This window comes from Cucumis sativus, chromosome 6, assembly GCF_000004075.3.
Source record: "Cucumis sativus cultivar 9930 chromosome 6, Cucumber_9930_V3, whole genome shotgun sequence".
In the NCBI taxonomy this organism is placed as follows: domain Eukaryota; kingdom Viridiplantae; phylum Streptophyta; class Magnoliopsida; order Cucurbitales; family Cucurbitaceae; genus Cucumis; species Cucumis sativus.
The window spans coordinates 686,707-704,808 of record NC_026660.2 but is presented as its reverse complement, the minus strand read 5'-3'; the positions used below and the strand labels follow the sequence as shown (position 1 = coordinate 704,808).

General features: G+C 31.3%; 3 protein-coding genes across 3 annotated transcripts; 1 reads left to right on the top strand and 2 right to left on the bottom strand.

Moving 5' to 3' along the window:
- The first annotated feature begins 1,652 nt into the window (after nt 1-1,652).
- LOC101213660 (selenium-binding protein 2) lies at nt 1,653-5,217 on the top strand. Its single transcript, XM_004138415.3, has 7 exons — nt 1,653-1,961; nt 2,201-2,396; nt 2,897-3,124; nt 3,486-3,717; nt 3,821-3,928; nt 4,086-4,358; nt 4,768-5,217. The coding sequence occupies exons 1-7, from the start codon at nt 1,835-1,837 to the stop codon at nt 5,047-5,049; spliced, it is 1,446 nt and encodes a 481-aa protein (XP_004138463.1). The 5' UTR covers nt 1,653-1,834; the 3' UTR covers nt 5,050-5,217.
- A 2,120-nt stretch (nt 5,218-7,337) lies between these two features.
- LOC105435733 (probable xyloglucan galactosyltransferase GT14) lies at nt 7,338-9,617 on the bottom strand. The gene has a single exon (XM_011658069.2). The coding sequence runs from the start codon at nt 9,293-9,295 to the stop codon at nt 7,823-7,825; it is 1,473 nt and encodes a 490-aa protein (XP_011656371.1). The 5' UTR covers nt 9,296-9,617; the 3' UTR covers nt 7,338-7,822.
- Nucleotides 9,618-12,997: 3,380 nt separating this feature from the next.
- Nucleotides 12,998-14,820, bottom strand: LOC105435732 (UDP-glycosyltransferase 75C1). Its single transcript, XM_011658068.2, has one exon. The coding sequence runs from the start codon at nt 14,588-14,590 to the stop codon at nt 13,193-13,195; it is 1,398 nt and encodes a 465-aa protein (XP_011656370.1). The 5' UTR covers nt 14,591-14,820; the 3' UTR covers nt 12,998-13,192.
- Between the last annotated feature and the right edge of the window lie 3,282 nt (nt 14,821-18,102).

The following is an 18,102-nucleotide window of genomic DNA, read 5'->3' as shown; positions in this document are numbered from 1 at the left end:
ATTGAGTTTTTAATTAGTTTATCGGTTTATTTATACAAACTGAAATATCATTAAATCTTATTCCTCATTAATTTATGTTATAAAGACAAAATTGTTACAAAATTTTAATGTACATGGATTCAATTGTTAGTTTTTATGGACAAAATTGTTACAAAATTGAGAAGTACATTTGACTTAAGGGGTGTTTTAAATATAGAAAAAAAATATCAAACTATTTACAAATTATAACACAAAATTTTATATATTTTACAATATTCTAAGATAGACATGGGTAAAAGTATTTTATCAATATATATAAAATGATAAAAATTAATAAAAATTTATTATTGAAAAACGTTTAATAGTGATAAAAATCCATAAAAGTCTATCATGATCATAAAGTCTATCATTAATACTATGATCATGATAGAAACTGAAGTATTGATAGAGATCGATAAAAGTTGATGGGTGTCTATCCATATTTTGTTTTTGTTTTTTTTTTTTTTTTTTTTTGCACTTTTTGATTCAAAACTTCTTTCAACAAATACTATAATATGAATATGTACAAATTTTGTAATTATGGAACAATTACAACATTTACGTCTAAATACATTTGGGTAAAAGTTCAAAATATTCTTGTCAAAAGGTTTGACGTGTCAATATCGAAATGGAAGATTGAAATATATAAATAAATGCATCAATTTTATTATTCAAATCCTCCGTTTTAGGAAAAGAAAACTAAAATTACATTTTAAGTGTTTAATTAATTTCATAATTTATGTATATAATTTAACCTTTATTATTAAATTTTCTAGAATTAAAAAAAATTAATTAATTTCTTAAACAAATGAAACAAATAGTCTCTATTAGGTCTTCTAATAAATTTTATAAACATATTCATAGATTGGCTAATTTAGATTAAGAAAACTAATTCCAAAAGACTAGTTTTAATATTTTAAAACATTTTTTAACAATAAACTAAAATAAAATTAGACAATTAAAGATAAGTAATAAATAAAAACAAAATTAATAGTGTTTACATTAATTTCAATGAATTTTATCTTCGACAAACTACTTCTCCGATCACCTTAACTTTACATTTGGTTTCACTCATATGACTAAAAACTACGAATGATTGTTGTTCCTTTTATATATCCAATATCATCTATTTATTTAGGTAATGTAAAAGTTTGATTATTGGCATGCACACAATAAACCATAATCTACAAATCAATCACATGAGATATCATAAAAAGGTTTGATGAGCTACTCTACTTTGTGCCTATCACACATATATTTCACTAATTAGAAATGCGACCACGTGTACAAAGTTATAAAATAATTGCTTTTAAACTTTAAAGATTACATGTATGTTTTTTTGAAAATTTAATTACATATTATTTTAATAAAAAGAAAGTGTGTGTAATTAGTGAAGAAAAATATTTGAAAAAAGGAATCATTGGTAACAAATACCGAGGCTGAATAACTGAGTTGAATTATGCTTATATTTTGGGGTAGAATTTAATCATACAACAAATGAAATAATAATAAAGTATTTACTAATAGTAAAAAAGGTTGATAATGTGATTGGGTTTGTGATAATTAAGATGGTTTAGGGATGAAAGTTAATAAAACTGCATGTCTTTTTAATCTTTATATTAAATTCAAATGTTTGGATGCTTTAGTCTCTCATCCGACGGTGTAACGCCTGGGGGATTTATCGAATAATTTTCTCTCTCTTTTTGTTATTTATAGACGACGTTGTCATTTGTGAAGTCCATGAAACCGATAATTTTGTTTCCATTTTTTCTTCAAAAAAGCTTACACACTGACTCATTCTTCAATCCTACAAGCTATGGCGGATGGAACCAGCAACTCGAATGGTAACGCTTGTTGCCGCCATGGACCCGGCTACGCTACTCCTCTCGAAGCCATGTCCGGCCCCAGAGAAACTCTGATCTACGTCACTGCTGTTTACTCCGGTAATTTCCATTTCCACCACCGGAGTATCTTCATCTCTTTTCTTTGTTTCTCTCGTTTTTGTTTTTGTTTTTGTTTTTTTTGTTTTTTTTTAGAAATTGTTTGAGTGAGAGTGAGTGAGGGACGGAGAGAGAGGTTGGAGAGTTGAATACTGAGTTTAGTGTTGGATTTTTACTTGGATTAAGGGTGGAAATGTGTTTTTGGATGTTTGTTCTGAATTTTTGTTTTTGGATGTAAACAGGGACTGGGATAAACAAGCCAGATTATCTAGCTACGGTGGATGTTGATCCTAATTCTCCTAATTATTCTAAAGTTATCCATCGATTGTCTTTTCCGTATCTTGGAGATGAATTGCATCATTCTGGGTGGAATTCATGCAGCTCTTGCCATGGAGATCCTTCTGCAGATCGACGTTTTTTGATCCTTCCGTCGCTTTTGTAAGATACTGAAGTTTTCTTTAAAGTTTTTTTTTTTTTTTTTTTTTTTTGTTTTTTAAAGGGGTTCTCCTTTTCGTGTTAGAGAAATTCTAGAATCGTTGAGATTGTCAAGTGTTTTTAACGAACAAGGAGATCATTCTAAACTACTTTTTAGCGAGAGTGTATAAAGCTCAGTCTGTTTTTTCTCATTAAAATTCCAAGTTCAAGACTGGTTTTTCGATCGGCCCAGTCGGGGATATACTCTGTACTAGAAAATTAAGTGGGACGAGATTAAGTGAAGAATCTGATTCTATTCTCTGACCAACAGTTTAAATGTATTTTCGTTTGTTTAGATGATTTAATTTTCAAAGTCGTGTTGCACAGTGGAGAACTACATGATTTTGATATCCGAAATAAGCGTTTAGGGATGTTCCCATTACTGGAAAGTTCATGATTTCAAAGATTGCTAATTTGCTATCAATTGTTTGTGTAAATTTATTGTGGGTTCTGTTTACATGCAGATCGGGTCGCATTTATGTGATTGACACAAAATCAAATCCCACTGCTCCATCTTTGCACAAGGTTGTTGAACCTGAAGACATCGTACAGAAAACTGGATTAGCTTTCCCACACACGTCTCACTGCCTCGCTTCTGGAGATATAATGGTGTCATGCTTGGGAGATAAAGATGGAAATGCACAAGGAAATGGGTTCCTTCTTCTCGATTCAGAATTTAATGTCAAGGGAAGGTACTGGATAATTTGCTTATCCAAGCATACAACTGAAGTTTCCCATAAGGAAAAACACAAAATATACCTCTTCTTAAACCTTTTTCATGGCTTGATTCATAATTTGATAAGCCAACGATTTTCTTTTTATGTGTTTCAAAACACAGTTAATCTACATTTTAACTTGAAAGTTCGGATACTAAAGTCTTTAGGCATTGATGAATCAAAGATTTCAGGCAACATATTTGTTGTTGAATCCACACCATCAAGTTATTGGTTTAAATTGTTTTGCAAGATAACAGCTTAAGAATAAATGAACTCTGTCATTTTGGTTCACTTTGCAAAGCATTTCTTGATCAGTTTTTGCTTAACCATAAACCAGGTGGGAAAAACCAGGGAATAGTCCCCTGTTTGGATATGACTTTTGGTACCAACCACGGCATAAGACAATGATTAGTTCATCATGGGGTGCCCCTTCTGCTTTCATAAAAGGCTTCAACCTTCAACATGTTGCTGATGGTCTGTACGGGAAGCATCTTCATGTGTATAGTTGGCCCGATGGTGAATTGAAACAAACACTGGATCTTGGCGACACTGGACTTCTACCCTTGGAAGTGAGTGTAATCATTTTCAGATACAGACTTCTTTCTTAGAGCTTATAACTATTTTCATTTGTCATTAATGACTGTTGTTTGTGTCTATGTTCACCATTTTCAGACAAGATTCTTGCACGATCCTTCCAAAGATACAGGTTATGTTGGTTGTGCATTAACAAGTAACATGGTGCGGTTTTACAAGAACCAAGACGATACATGGAGTCATGAGGTTTAAACAAACAGCAATTGCGCTCTCATTGTTGTGCTTGTTGTACTTGTTTATATCCAACCATTATTTTCCTGCGTAGTTTGAAAAACAAAGATTCAAATATCTTCCAACTTTTAGATGACACTGTATGACTATTGTTTGGTTTTTCCCTCTTCAGGTTTCCATTTCAGTAAAAGCATTGAAGGTTCAAAATTGGATACTTCCTGAAATGCCTGGTCTCATTACTGACTTTCTGATCTCACTCGATGATCGCTTTCTGTACTTTGTTAACTGGCTACATGGAGATGTGAGACAGTACAACATTGAGGATCCTAAAAGTCCTAAGTTAGTGGGTCAAGTGTGGGTTGGTGGACTGATCCAAAAGGGCAGTCCTGTGTTAGCTGAGGCAGAAGATGGCACAACATTCCAGTTTGATGTCCCTGAAATCAAGGTCTTCATTTCTCTACTATGAAATAATCAATCTTTATAGTTTTGAATAAGATGATTTGATCCTTTAACTCAATAACTTCTTTGAGATTAAACCTGCAAGCCTTTGAATCCGATGGTGATTCAACACAATATGATCTTGAGTTCATACTTCTTCAATATCTAATTTCTTCTCATTTCCATGTTAGTAGTTATGTTTTGATCTTGAACCCATCTTTATGCATAAACTCATTCTTGGTAACAATATCCAAGATGCTTTGGACATTTTGCTATCACGTTTCTGATTGACCCAGAAGGTGTTAGTAGTTCCTTGCTGATTTGTTGTAGGATGTCTCAATTAGACAAAGCATAGCTCCACAATTTATAACATGGAAGTTAGTTGATTTCTTATAGTAGTTTCATTGGAATTTCAGGGACAACGTTTAAGAGGGGGGCCTCAAATGATACAGTTGAGTTTGGATGGGAAGCGCCTTTATGTGACCAATTCCCTTTTCAGCACATGGGATCGGCAGTTTTATCCTGAGTTAGTTGAGAAAGGTTCTCATATGCTGCAGATTGATGTTGATACACAGAAAGGTGGGCTCAGTGTTAACCCGAATTTCTTTGTGGACTTTGCGACCGAGCCCGATGGTCCTTCGTTGGCCCACGAGATGAGGTATCCTGGAGGTGATTGCACTTCAGATATATGGATTTAAGTTCAAAGCATGTCTGTTTGTGAAATTTCTCAAGAATCAATAGAACTCTGAGCAGGATGTACGAATATGTATGCTCCTTCAGCGTTTCATACTGTATGCTTTTGTTGCAGTGTTAAACAATGGAATTAATAAAATGTTAATGATCGAAGTCGAGATTCAATATTGTCATTCACAGGAAAACTTGGGATATTTTAGATCAATTACAAAATTATCACCAGTGTTCCTTAAATTAAAAGGCATGAAATTTTGATTAATCAAATAATGTCATTGATCTATTAAACGATATTGGGTTAGTCGACCAACTCGAGACTATGAACTGAGATAAGTTCAAATCTAAAGACAATATTAAGGTATCTCGAAATTGTATGGGTGGAGGGGGATCACCGTTCATGAAAACATTTTTATCTTCCAAAAACCATTTCCATTCACTTGGAATCTCTTAATCCTCGATAAACTCAACCATGTTTATTGATTTGGGCAGGCAAAATTTGTTTCTATCTTTAAAAGATTGACAACTTTCCATGTGTTTGTGGGTTATAAATGACAAAGTTCCACACAAAATTTTTGGCAATTGTTAGAATCATAAATATATTCGGCCATTTGTCGTGCTAAGGCCCTAAAGCTCCAATTTTCATTTATTGTTCGGTCCCACATCATGCACCCAATATATTTTTTATATAAAAAAACTGTAATAACTTATTTCACAAATAACAATCCAATGCATATAATATTTTTAAAAGTTACAGTTATAGTAAAGTTTACTAATTTTGTCGACCATTACTTCATCGGTGGATCATCCACGAATTAGTTTATCGTTTATAGATTTTGAGAATTTAGAAGCATTAAAGGCCTATCATTAATATACTTTAATTATATTTACAATATTTTAAAAAACATTCCTATATTTGTTTTGGATATTTGAACTTTTTATGTTTGTTTGAGTTGATAAATAATAATATATTGGTTTAGAGGAGTTGTCAACAATGGCAAAAGTGAATAAAGTATTTACATTTCATAACACAATAAAAGTGAAATAGAATTTTTGTCCTTTCGAGAATTTAAGATCTAAATAAATTAGAATGTAACACAAAATCTATAGTTCTAAACATTAACATTTGAGATGATGAGTAAAGATGAGACATGAACAGTAAAAATTATTCTAAATTGATGTAAAAGGAAGCTGAGAATTAAACAAAACCTTGAATAATTCAAATAATAAAAAAATATGTTTTGAGCCAAAGCCGAATGTTCCCTCTCAGATATATTTTAAAAGGAGGTTGTTGATTATACTACGAAAAGACTTCTTAAATTTTGTGGTTTATTATTCCACAATTGTTTACCCTCTAATTAAATATAAAATTAGCTTAAAACAATAATTAAGATCTTGTTTCTAGTGATCCATGTGTTTCAAATGTATGTTTATATTATGTCAATTAGAAACAGAAACGATTTCAAGAACACCTTTTAAGTTTTCGAAACCACTAAGTGAGTAGATCAATAAAAATAAATATAGAAATTTAGGTGTATGTACAAGCTATTAGCATGGATAATTTTCAAAAACAATTCTAATAACATATTTTAGCATAGTTCTATCAATTAATTGAGATCTTTTAAAAAATTAAAGCCAAAATCAAGGGGGGAAACTGAGAAATACTTGAAAAGAATACAACAAAGCCTTGAATACGAAAGACATGTAATCATTGAAATGCCATGCAAAACCAAAAGAGAAAGAAAAAAAGAGAACCCTATTGAGAACATTGTTGAAAAAGCACACAAATGATTAGAGGCTATTCAAAAGAAGAAGCATTTGATGCCTTTTTAAATCTATTTGTTTCCACTTTTTGTGACAAATTGCAATCACACAATCCTTAAATTCAGCTCTTGACTTTAGCACTATTGTTTGGCTTGGTATTGAGTGGACTATTCAAATCATTTTAGCATCCTAACAATTCTTTTGTGTGTGTGTATATATATTATATAAAAGTTGGGTATAGTGACTTCCTGACTTATTGATGTTTGATTGTAACAAAATAAATAAATAAGATAAGAATAGGACAACATTCTAGTAATCTAAATTATATTTATATTTAGTTTAAACCTTAAAAGAGAGAAACAAGAAAAGGGGTATAAGCCAAAATAGATACAGATACAAATATGATATTATTAATTTATTTTGAGGTGTACTCGCACACTCATTAGCGCATCTTTAGAACATTCATAACCACATAGAAGTTAGAAGTACACAAAACTACATAACCAATAATATATGTCATTCTTCCATGTTCTCATTAACAAATGCAGCCATCCATTTATTCTTATTTGTTTAGATGATAAATAAAAGATTATTATAAAATAATGTTTATCCCTCTGTTTCGTCTTACGTTTGTTGCAACTATTTGAGTTGAAATGGAGGTATGATCACTCATCCATTTTACATCTTTTGTCCTATTGCAAACTATTCATGTTTACCACAACCTATATTTACAAATATGATATAAAACATCATAATCGTTTGAATCCACAAACATATCTTTTGCCTTTTGAATTTACATGAATTTCCATTATATCCTCCACAGATAGTCTGTCTATTCAACCAAACAATATAAGACTATTTCACTCGTATTATGGGCTAAGAGAAGCAAAAAAAAAAAAAGAGAGACCATTGGGAGGACATGTATACACAAAATCTTACTTTGTGAAGGATATCCCACCATCAAAATCCATGGCATGCATCCCAAATTTTGAATGTTCATTAAAAAGCTGCAAAATTTTCTCAGTCGTTGTTTGAAAATGTATACTTAAAATGATCAGGACCATCAAATCCTTCACTAGGATCTCTCCCTTCCCTAATATTTTTCCTAACATTTTCAACTCTTTCAAGAATCCCTTTAACAGCTAAATCAAATGCATCTTCCAAATTCCCTATTTTTGATCTCGGATCTCCATAGACAATACTTGGAATGACTCTTATAACTTCCTCTCTCATGGAGGATTCTCTATCCTTAGAAATCCCACTCAAAATCCCCTCAATACTCTCATCCCACTTCTTCACATTCCTCACTGGTATAAACACAGAATAAGCTGTTTGATTTTTCGGAAAATGCCATAAATATTGAGAATAAGCAGTACCTGGATGAAAGAAAACTGGAATACATCCAGCTAAAATCGAATCGAATATGGATCTTCTTGTGTATGAATCTCCCGGTGGCTGCAAGCAGAAGATCGAGCTCTGAAATGCTTCCATGGTGGTAGTAGGATCATCACAATTAACCCCATCAGAACTGCAATCTATGAATTTACAAAGAGATGAACCTCGACATTGCTCGATCACCATACCACGAATCGAGTCAGTAAGATCCGGCCGTGGAGCGCCGGTGAAGGTGAATAAATGTTGGCGTTGTCTAGCTCTCATGAGACTCTGCCATTCAACTATTTCACTCAATTTCGATGGATGAAAATAAGTTGGATACGGAATCGCGAAGTCGTTCTTCCATGAACTTGCTTCAACAGAAAGCATCGTCATATTGTGAGATTCGGATAAGAATCTGAGTTTACTTCCCCAATCAGAGACTTCATCCGTTTGTCGTCTGAAATCCCAAGAAATTCTTCCGGCAACGAAGAAATGATCCCTCCCAAACATCCTCTTCCACTCAGGTTTTTCAGAAATCGAACTCAAAAAATCCCTAGCGGAAGAATCCCTAATCGTAATACTCGGATTCCATAGATAATGGCTGATATCAAGACCAGCGTAAAACGGTACATAAACAGCAGACGCCATAGCCGAATCATTCGTCAAGCATTCATACTGTTTCATCTTGTTGTGAAAAATGACCTCCAACAGAAACTGATTCGTCTTGAACCAACTATTGTTAAGAAAAACCCCACGAGAATCTTCAATTTCAGGGCCGAGTCCAGAGTTAACAAAATAGGGACACATATCGGATTTGTCGGTTCCTCTTGTAAGAGATTGGCAGTTAGTGATCAAATCGGAATTGAATCGAGACGGAATATTCTGGATGAACAAGTAACGACCGGAGCAAGGATCGAGAGTCCGGGCGGAGAGAGGGGAAGGTTTGAGGAGTAATTTATTAGGGTTAAGAGAAGAACTGATCCCTCGGACGCCATTGTTGGAGGGATGGAAAGTGGAGTAATCAAAACATAAGAAAATCCAAACAATGGCAGAGGAAATGAAAATGGCGAAGCAGATATCGGTGGAGCAAGTGGTTCTGAAGGGCCTCTTCTCCATTGGAGGAAGGTTTGTTGATGGAATCAAAGAAAAGGCATGTAGGAGTTTAGTAGGAGAAGATGGGGATACAGAGAGTGAAAACAGAGTAGAAATTGGTGGGTTTAGGGCATTGATAAGGCAAGTGAGGAAAGAAAAGTGTCGGTTACAGTGATTGAAAGTGTAAAATGAAGAGTGTTGATTATTGTTGAACGATGGGAAAGGGGAGGGTAGAGACGCAGAGACGTAGAGTAATGGCAGATCTCTCTTCCAATTTACCAACGCATACTACGCTGTGAGTGAGTAAATGGTGGGGTGATATCAATTTTCCATCTTTTGCTTTCCAATTGTAACGTAGAGTTCAAACAAATTGTTGAAAAGATAAAAATGAATGTTTATACTATCTTCCACATTTGAGTTTATTTCACCTCAACTTATCAAATTGGTAACTTAAAAACACCCTTTCAACATTTTCATCTTTTACATATAACTCAAACTATTTTAATTCTAGGAGATAATATTATTCTTGCTTGTATTAAATGGTTGAAATTAGAGTCTAACGTCGAGATAAACCTAATTCAACTCTCGATAATTGAATTTGTTTTTGAGGTTAAAAGTTTCTTTATTTTAATTATGTTAAATTATTTGACAAATATGAAATTAGTTTTATTTTTATTTAAAGAAAGAAAAAAGATCTTCCTTATCTGAAATTAGTTTTATTTTTATTTAAAGAAAGAAAAAAGATCTTCCTTATCTTTAGGATCATTTATAAATAAGGAGTTAAAAGATATTCCTTAAATATCTCCAACGAAGAAGATAAGAGATATTCCTTATATTTATATTTAGGAATATTTTATGGTAAATAAGTTCTTCTCTCTTGGCTCTTTAAAAAGCAAGAGTTATGAACATAAAATTCATTTTTCAAAGCTGACGTTCAAAAGTTTATATTTTTAGTGAATAATTTGTACGGAAATAAATAAGTTATAATCTTGACAAAATATAAATTGATAAGAAATGTGAATGAAGGCTGAGATAATTGCGATAAAGTTATGGTGATAACTTGTTAATGTAACTTTAGGGTTAAGTTATAAATTTTTTAATTTCAATAATATTTTTTATCCGAGGAAAGTGTCTTCCGTATACTCTAGACATTTAACCTTCTCACTTTTCAAATTAATTTAACAAAACTAGAATTGCATTAGTAATTGACACATGTACTGATTATCCAGGGGTTAAATCTTCATATAGTCACCACAAATAATTTAAACATAAATGTCAATCTTTATGGGTGCATAAACATGCTCATTCATAGAAGTTTGAATTTTATTTGCTTGATTCATCGGCTAGATATGAATATGGTTCAACTTCATCAAAACGAATATTTGAAATGGTCATTTTCTAATATAGCTAAAAAAAAAAAAGAACCATTATTCCAATATATATTAAAATATATTTCCTTCTGTATAACTCATTTTAAATTTTCCTTTATTTTATAAATAGTTTCAATTAAAATACATAAAAAGTTTATAGACATCGAAACCATATAAGATTAGTTGCGGAGCAAATCGAGACCATACCAGGCAGGTTAACTAATAAACGTTTTGTTTGGTTTATTTTTGGTATGGAGAAATATATTGAGAATTTGGTAGCCTGGCTAATCAATGTTTTGTTTGTTTTTTTAACTTGGGTATGGTAAAGAAATATTCAAAGAAATTAATTTGTTTCTATTCTATGCTTCCATACACCTCTCTTTAATATGCATGACTTGGAGTAATAATATACGAGACTAACTTTTTAGATATGTAAATATAATAATTAGATTCAAAGTATTAACGAAAAATATAACAACATTTTAATACAATTATAAATATAACAAAATCTGTCGAAATCTATTAATGTTAGAAGTTTATCATTGATAGAACTATACAAGAGTTTATCACTAATATACCTCAAAGTACTACCTATTATAAATTACCCTATAACAACATAAATATCTCTTGGTCGAGTGGCTAACGAAAGCCTTAGTACACGCCTCACTTTATACCTTGCCAATGGACCATATTCTTTTGGAGTTAAATACAAATTTAGTTTTTGAACTTTTTATAAATGTTTTTCATATGTATAATTTCGACCTTAAAAATTATTTTAATATGCGCTTAAATTTATAATTTAGTGTCTAATAGATTTATTCTCATATTACATTTTTATATGTTAAATACAACAACTATGGAAATTTAGTTCGCAAACTACTATGTTTATGATCGTGATCCAAAATTTTTAAATTAAGAAAAAACAATTTCAGGGAGAATTCAAATATTTGTTTTGAACAAAATGTTATTAAAATTGAAAAAGGAATAATCTAAACAACCAAACACCCAACTCTAGATTTGTGGCTAAAGTTTGAGTTGAAGTCATAGTTGTTAGAATAGCTCTAACAATTTTAGTAGTCATCAATGATAATAATATAATAAAATGTAGATGAATAAAGAGTGCATGTTTTGATTAATCTTTATTTTATTTTGTATATGTTTCTTGGATTTTGTTGAGACTTTGGGCCAATGTTTCAGTTTGGGCTTCTTTTCAATAGGCTTCCATTCCTTTAAGTTAGAAAATGAAAAAATTGGATCTAACATCCAAATTTACTGTTTGCATTTCTTTAATTTAACCAAATTTCTATTTTAAAAATAATAATTAAATATCCAGCAATATTTTTAAAAAATCATAAAGTATCAATGATGGACTCTTATGCTTATTTTAAATATAATAACTATATTTGTAATTATTCTAAAATTCATATTAATTTACAATAATTTTTTTCCTTTTTAGACTTTTTTTTGTTTTATGAATATAACAAAAACACCACAATATTTGCAGTTGCATAACAAAATAAAAAATTGACTATTTTTTAGGATATTTTTGCACTGTTTCTTTTGATCTCCATCTATCTTTTTCTTTTCTTTTCTTTTTTAGTTTTTCTTTCCATCTTTTATCTTTTGCATTTTCATCATCTTTTTCTCTTCATTTTCTTTTGTAATGGGTTCAAACCGTGTAGTATAAAAGATTAAAAAAAAAGTTGTACCCAAATCTAAAGATGTTATGCCTAAAATATAAAATCTAAACAATTATTTTATCAAATAATCTTTAAAAAATTGTTTAAACTATTTAAAAAGAATTTGTTTGGCTAAATCTAAACTAAAAATCTTAAAAATAGTCAAAACTAAATGATTGGCTACCAAATGTACGAATTTTTATATTTTTGTTATGATAAATTGTGGGGAGGTTTTCAATTTTTGAAAATGTTTTATACCTACAATATTTTGCCAATTAAAATACGTCCTTTTCTTTTTTATTTTTTATCTTATTTAGTTTGCCGACTACATGAGGTCGACCAAGTTTGTAATGTGTTAGTTTGAACCGACCAAAATGAATGAATGGTTTAATCCAACTCCAAAGAAGACATTGCAATATTGACCATGTGTTGAAAACCGACAATTCTTGATTGGTGTCAACTCGATATGAGCCTAAAAGCCACGTTAGCCAATGCTTGTGTAATACCTTTCAAACTCATCTGACATCAACATCATTTTTCTTTTTTCATGTGATTGGTATTCAAATTGCCCATCATCTCCCCTCCCCCTCACTTTTATTTTATCAAAACAAATCCCAACAATATATATATTTTTTTTTTTGTTTGAAGATCAAGACCAAAACCATCACTACGAAATGTTTTATCAAACTATGAATCATTTATTATGTTTTCATTGATAGTGATAGGAATTCGATTTTAAGACTACATTCTAACTTCTTCTTCTTCTTCTTCTTTTTTTTTTCTTTTATAAATTTTACAATTCAAACTTATTTAATTTATAGACTTGATTCACCTTAAAATAAAAAAGAACACATCTCCATCACTTCGCCAAATTAAAGATGATCTATAAAGTTTCTAATGTTGAGATGGGAAGAACCTCCCTTGGTGATAGCTTTCTTGGCCAACTCCTTCCATTTCTTACCATTCCTTCTGAAACCTTCCCCTTCATCTCCCTTCCCCATGACCATCTCCAAGCATTTCTTGATCTCTCCTCTCTCAACAATGCCATTCTCATTCACTCTCAACTTCACTCCACTCTTAGACAAGTCCTCGATAATCTTGGCATTGGTCCCTTGGTCCGTCCACTGTGGAAACGCCACCACCGGCACCCCGCACACGAGGCTTTCCATTGAAGAATTCCACCCACAATGTGTCAAGAAACACCCAATCGCTGGGTTCGACAAAACCTCCAATTGCGAACACCATGCAACTACCTTCCCTTTGGCCTCTAGCTCATCTAGGCAGCTCAACATGTCTCTTTCATTCCCATGAGACATTTTCCTCATTACCCACAAAAACTCCCCACCATAATCCAACAACCCTCTCCCAATCTCCTCCAATTGCGCCTTTGATACCGCCGCAATGCTTCCAAACGACAGGTACACCACCGAAGATCTCGGCTTCGAATTCAGCCACGAATGATACTTAGATTCATCCTGACTGTTGTGTAAGCTGAAACTTATGGGTGCAACCCTGAATGCATCTAAAAAAATTTCATTATTCATTTGCTCGATACATTTAATGGGCAATACGGGTCCAATGGGAATCAAATTCCCCATGTTATTAGCTCTAAAAACGTCATGTTCGAGCTCATCGAAAGAATTGATCAAAATTTTCAAGTGGGGTTCTTGTTTGAGGACTTGGAAATGAGATTCAAAGAGTTTAAGAATAAAAGAGTTGGAGTTTACTGGGTTGCATAAGGAAGGAAGTTGTTTAGAGTTCAATGAAGTAAGGCCAGGCAAGTTAATATTAATACAAGGATGAGAGAAGCAATTTTGAATAACTTCTCTATAGCCATTAAAGAAATGATAGTAAATGGCAAAGACAGCAGCGGATTGATTCCAGAAAAGAGCAGTCGGGAGGTCGAAAGAGCGGGCGACATTGGCCATCCACGGAGTGAGCAAAGAGTAAAGAACGAAAGTGATTGGCTTTCCACTGGCTTTGGACTTCAAGATGATATCATGGATGGCTCTGGAGGCTTGGAGCTCAAATTGAGAGAGAAATGGAACGACATCATCGCCGGGTTTGAAGCCGTCATCTTGGCCGTCGGAGAAGAAGGCAAAGGAGAGGCGTGGGGAGGAGGGGAGTTTGGGGACACGGCGGAAGACAGAGGAGGAGGTGGCAAAGGTCACGTGGAGGCCGCCGTGGGAGAGGATGTTGGCGAAGTGGAGGCCTGGATTGAAATGCCCGTGTGTGGCTAATGCTACAAATAGGACGTGAGGTGCCATCATGGAAACTAATGATATGAAAATTGTTCTCTCCTTTTGAGTTTTGTTTAGAGATATTGGATGGATAACATATTTATAGCGAAATTTTTTAGTACAAACACCAGAAAATTTGAAACTGTTACTGGGAATATGTTGATTTAGGACAAATATAACTAAATGTGTAATTGTCCAATTTGGTTTTGGATTCTTTTTATTTTCACACACTCGAGACAAAATTTTGTATACAAATGAGAATATTGTTTCTCACCCTGTATATTTACGTTCTTAAAATGTTATCCTCCTGATCTAGAAAATTACTACTGGAGTTGAGTCTACTCTAAAGTAGCTACCAATTTGTTAGGTCTCGTACAAATTTCGTCTTTTTTCGGTTAGATTATTATATTATTGCATGAACCTCACCATGAACGAACCTCTAACTTGTAACTATTTTTGTAGGTCGTCCCAACTTACTTTCTAACATTTTACTTACCTGTGGTTAAATCATCTAGGTAGGGTGATGACTTTGATATAATTATTTTTTAAGAGCAAAAAGAGCTTGACATATCTCTATAATATCAACTATAGTATTTATCAACTTTGGACATAATATATAATCCCCTACTGAGTTTACCTTCTTATTTCACCCAAAAAAACTTAAATCAACAAAAATATTGTTACCTAGTCATAATATAGAACAAACAGATTAAACAAATTATTCATTACTAGGATTGCCTTTGAGATTTTTTAATGGTTTAAAAAACTAATTTTTAAGCACTTAAAAATTAACACCTTTTAACATACCCTTAAACTTGTATCTAATAATTTATTTAATTTTTAATTGTGTTTAACAATTTTTTCTTTTTCTTTTTTTCCTTTTTAAATTTGTTTCAAAGAACAACTTTCTTATTTCGTTAAATTAAACCTATTTTCTCTCATATTTTTATAATAATATGCATCATTTTTAAATACAAGAATTACCTGAACTAGATTAAAGAAAAGAAAAACAATTTTTTTGCTAAAATGTAGTCAATAAAACTTGAAAACAAGTGAATTATGGTAGACTTTGTAGATTTATTAAGAATGAAAAGCGAAATAATTAGAAAAAAGTTTCTAAATTTCTACAGGGTGTCATTGCATTTAATATAAATATAAAAGATTCATTGTATAGCAGTAGATGTGGTTGAAGGACAACACCAAAACCTAAAACGTAGAGACCATCCATATGTGCTGAATGGTTGTGAAATAGAGAAGAGAAAAATGAGTATACAAAGACCTACCCACATGGCCACATGCATATCTAACGTACTTCACAATCGTTCATTTGATATATAGAAGTTTCAAAATTAAGTATTATTAACAGTAACTAATTTTTGTTTGGTCTACTTTCTTGCTTTGTCTACTTATATATGGAAAAAATTCATAGAAAACGTAAGAATCGTTAAATAAAATAAGAAAGAAAAAGCATATCTTATAGAGAGGATAATGCTTTACCTATTCTTTTTTATTATTATTATTATTTTAATAAATCTCTTGTGGAATAAAGGAATAATAAATTGTTCGTCGAATCTGCATTATATAATATGGAACGCACGTTGTAGTGTTCACTGCCCATCTTCAATTTTTTTTATACCATTTATGAAATATATTTATTTTTTAATCAATCAATCAATTAACTAATAATTCATATATATATAACTGCAAAACAACAACTGCAAAATGAAAACATGTTAGAAGAAAATGGCTGAGTTGCGAATCTCACTTTCTTTAAGACGTTTCGCGGCTATGCTCTTTTGTGCAAACAAATTTGTGTTGCCCCGTCATCCCCAGAATAAAACATATGTGTTTTTCAATTAGTTTTACATTGAAACTAATCGGAATCTCAACGCTTTAATAGACACTCTAATGTTTGGTATACTGAGAACGAGAGAACTTTTTGAAAATAGAAATCACTGTGTTGTTATTCTTTGTATTTTTTAAAGAGAAGAATGAGACTCACATATATAGTAAACAGAGAGAGACTTCAACGATTCTAATATTAATAACAAAATAAAAAACTAATAAACATTTTGAAAATTTAATTTACAAAAACATTTATAACATAAGAAACGATTTTTAAAAATTGAAAAATAATTTCTAGCAAAAATATATTATATTATTCCTTTCCTCGCCACACTCGACAAGCGGCACCAGTACTCCATCCAAAACTTAGATGTCCTTAGGCCGAAACTCACTCATGAATGTATGTGAGAATGCATGTTTAGAATAAAACAATAATAAATATTTGCTTACTCAAACCTTTCATTAAAAAGATTATAATAACCAACTTCTTTTATTTTATGTCAAACAGGTAAGAAATGTAGTTATAAGATGAAGTAAGGAAACCTAATTTTCCAAAAGGATAATAAAATTGAGGGCTTTTTGTAAGTTAGTTTGGTAACGTCTTAACACCATCTTTACCATGAGAGAGATAACTCCAAAGGATTTAAATAACTTAAAATGAAAAGTTGCTCAATTTTATTCTCCAAATTGGGTCGACAAAAATTCAAAATATATACAAATTAAATTATTCAATATTCGTTTAATGTGCTAATGCAATTATAGACTCTTAAAACTTATATATAATTTGTAGATCTACGAAAATGATTTCATCAAAGATGCTTCTACTTAATGTGATTAGATTTAATTAGAATAAAATCAAGATGACAAAGGCATGTATAGAGATTAGAGGAATGAATAAAAATTACAATTACTTTCAAATACAGTAAAATAAACAAAATATTTATAAATATACCAAAATATTAAACTCCACCCTCTATAACTATATATATATATATATATATAATAAATTTATCAATAATTTTTATTATTTAGAAAAATTATCTTAAAACAAAGTTTTAAAATGTCAATGTTACCATCTTTTGATTAAAAAAAATCAACTTCTAAAATATTTTTTAAAGAATTATAAAACCAAAAAAATAAAAAGAAATAACAAATAAACAATTTTATAATTTTTAAATAACCACTAGGATTTAGTAACGTATCTAAAAAGTATACACACGTTTTAGTAATTTGATTATAAGAAAATGGAAAGTCTTAAAGTAAAAATTAACAAAATACAAGAAGGTAATTAGAAACGAAATTCGATATTCCCAACTCCATTATATTTGCAAAAAAGAAAAAAAATGTAATATAGCCACATATAAAAATTAGGTATGAGATATTCTTTTCTTGAAATGAATGGATAGAGAGTGGCATTCAATTAAAAGTTGGTTTCTTTCTTTCTTTTAATTTTTTTGAAAAAGTAAAGAACAAATTTGTTGAAACACAAGAAATGGGAAGTGTGTTGTCATCGCTTACAAAAGCATTGGCCTCTTCACCAAATTATTGAATTGTCACCCTGATGACGTTCCACATATTACGTATGCACATGATGTGCCATCCCAATGGGTTGGATAAATTATTCAACCATATCCTACCACTCTATTAAATTTTATATTTTTGTGTCAACCGAAAACGATACATATGTTTTCGAAAAT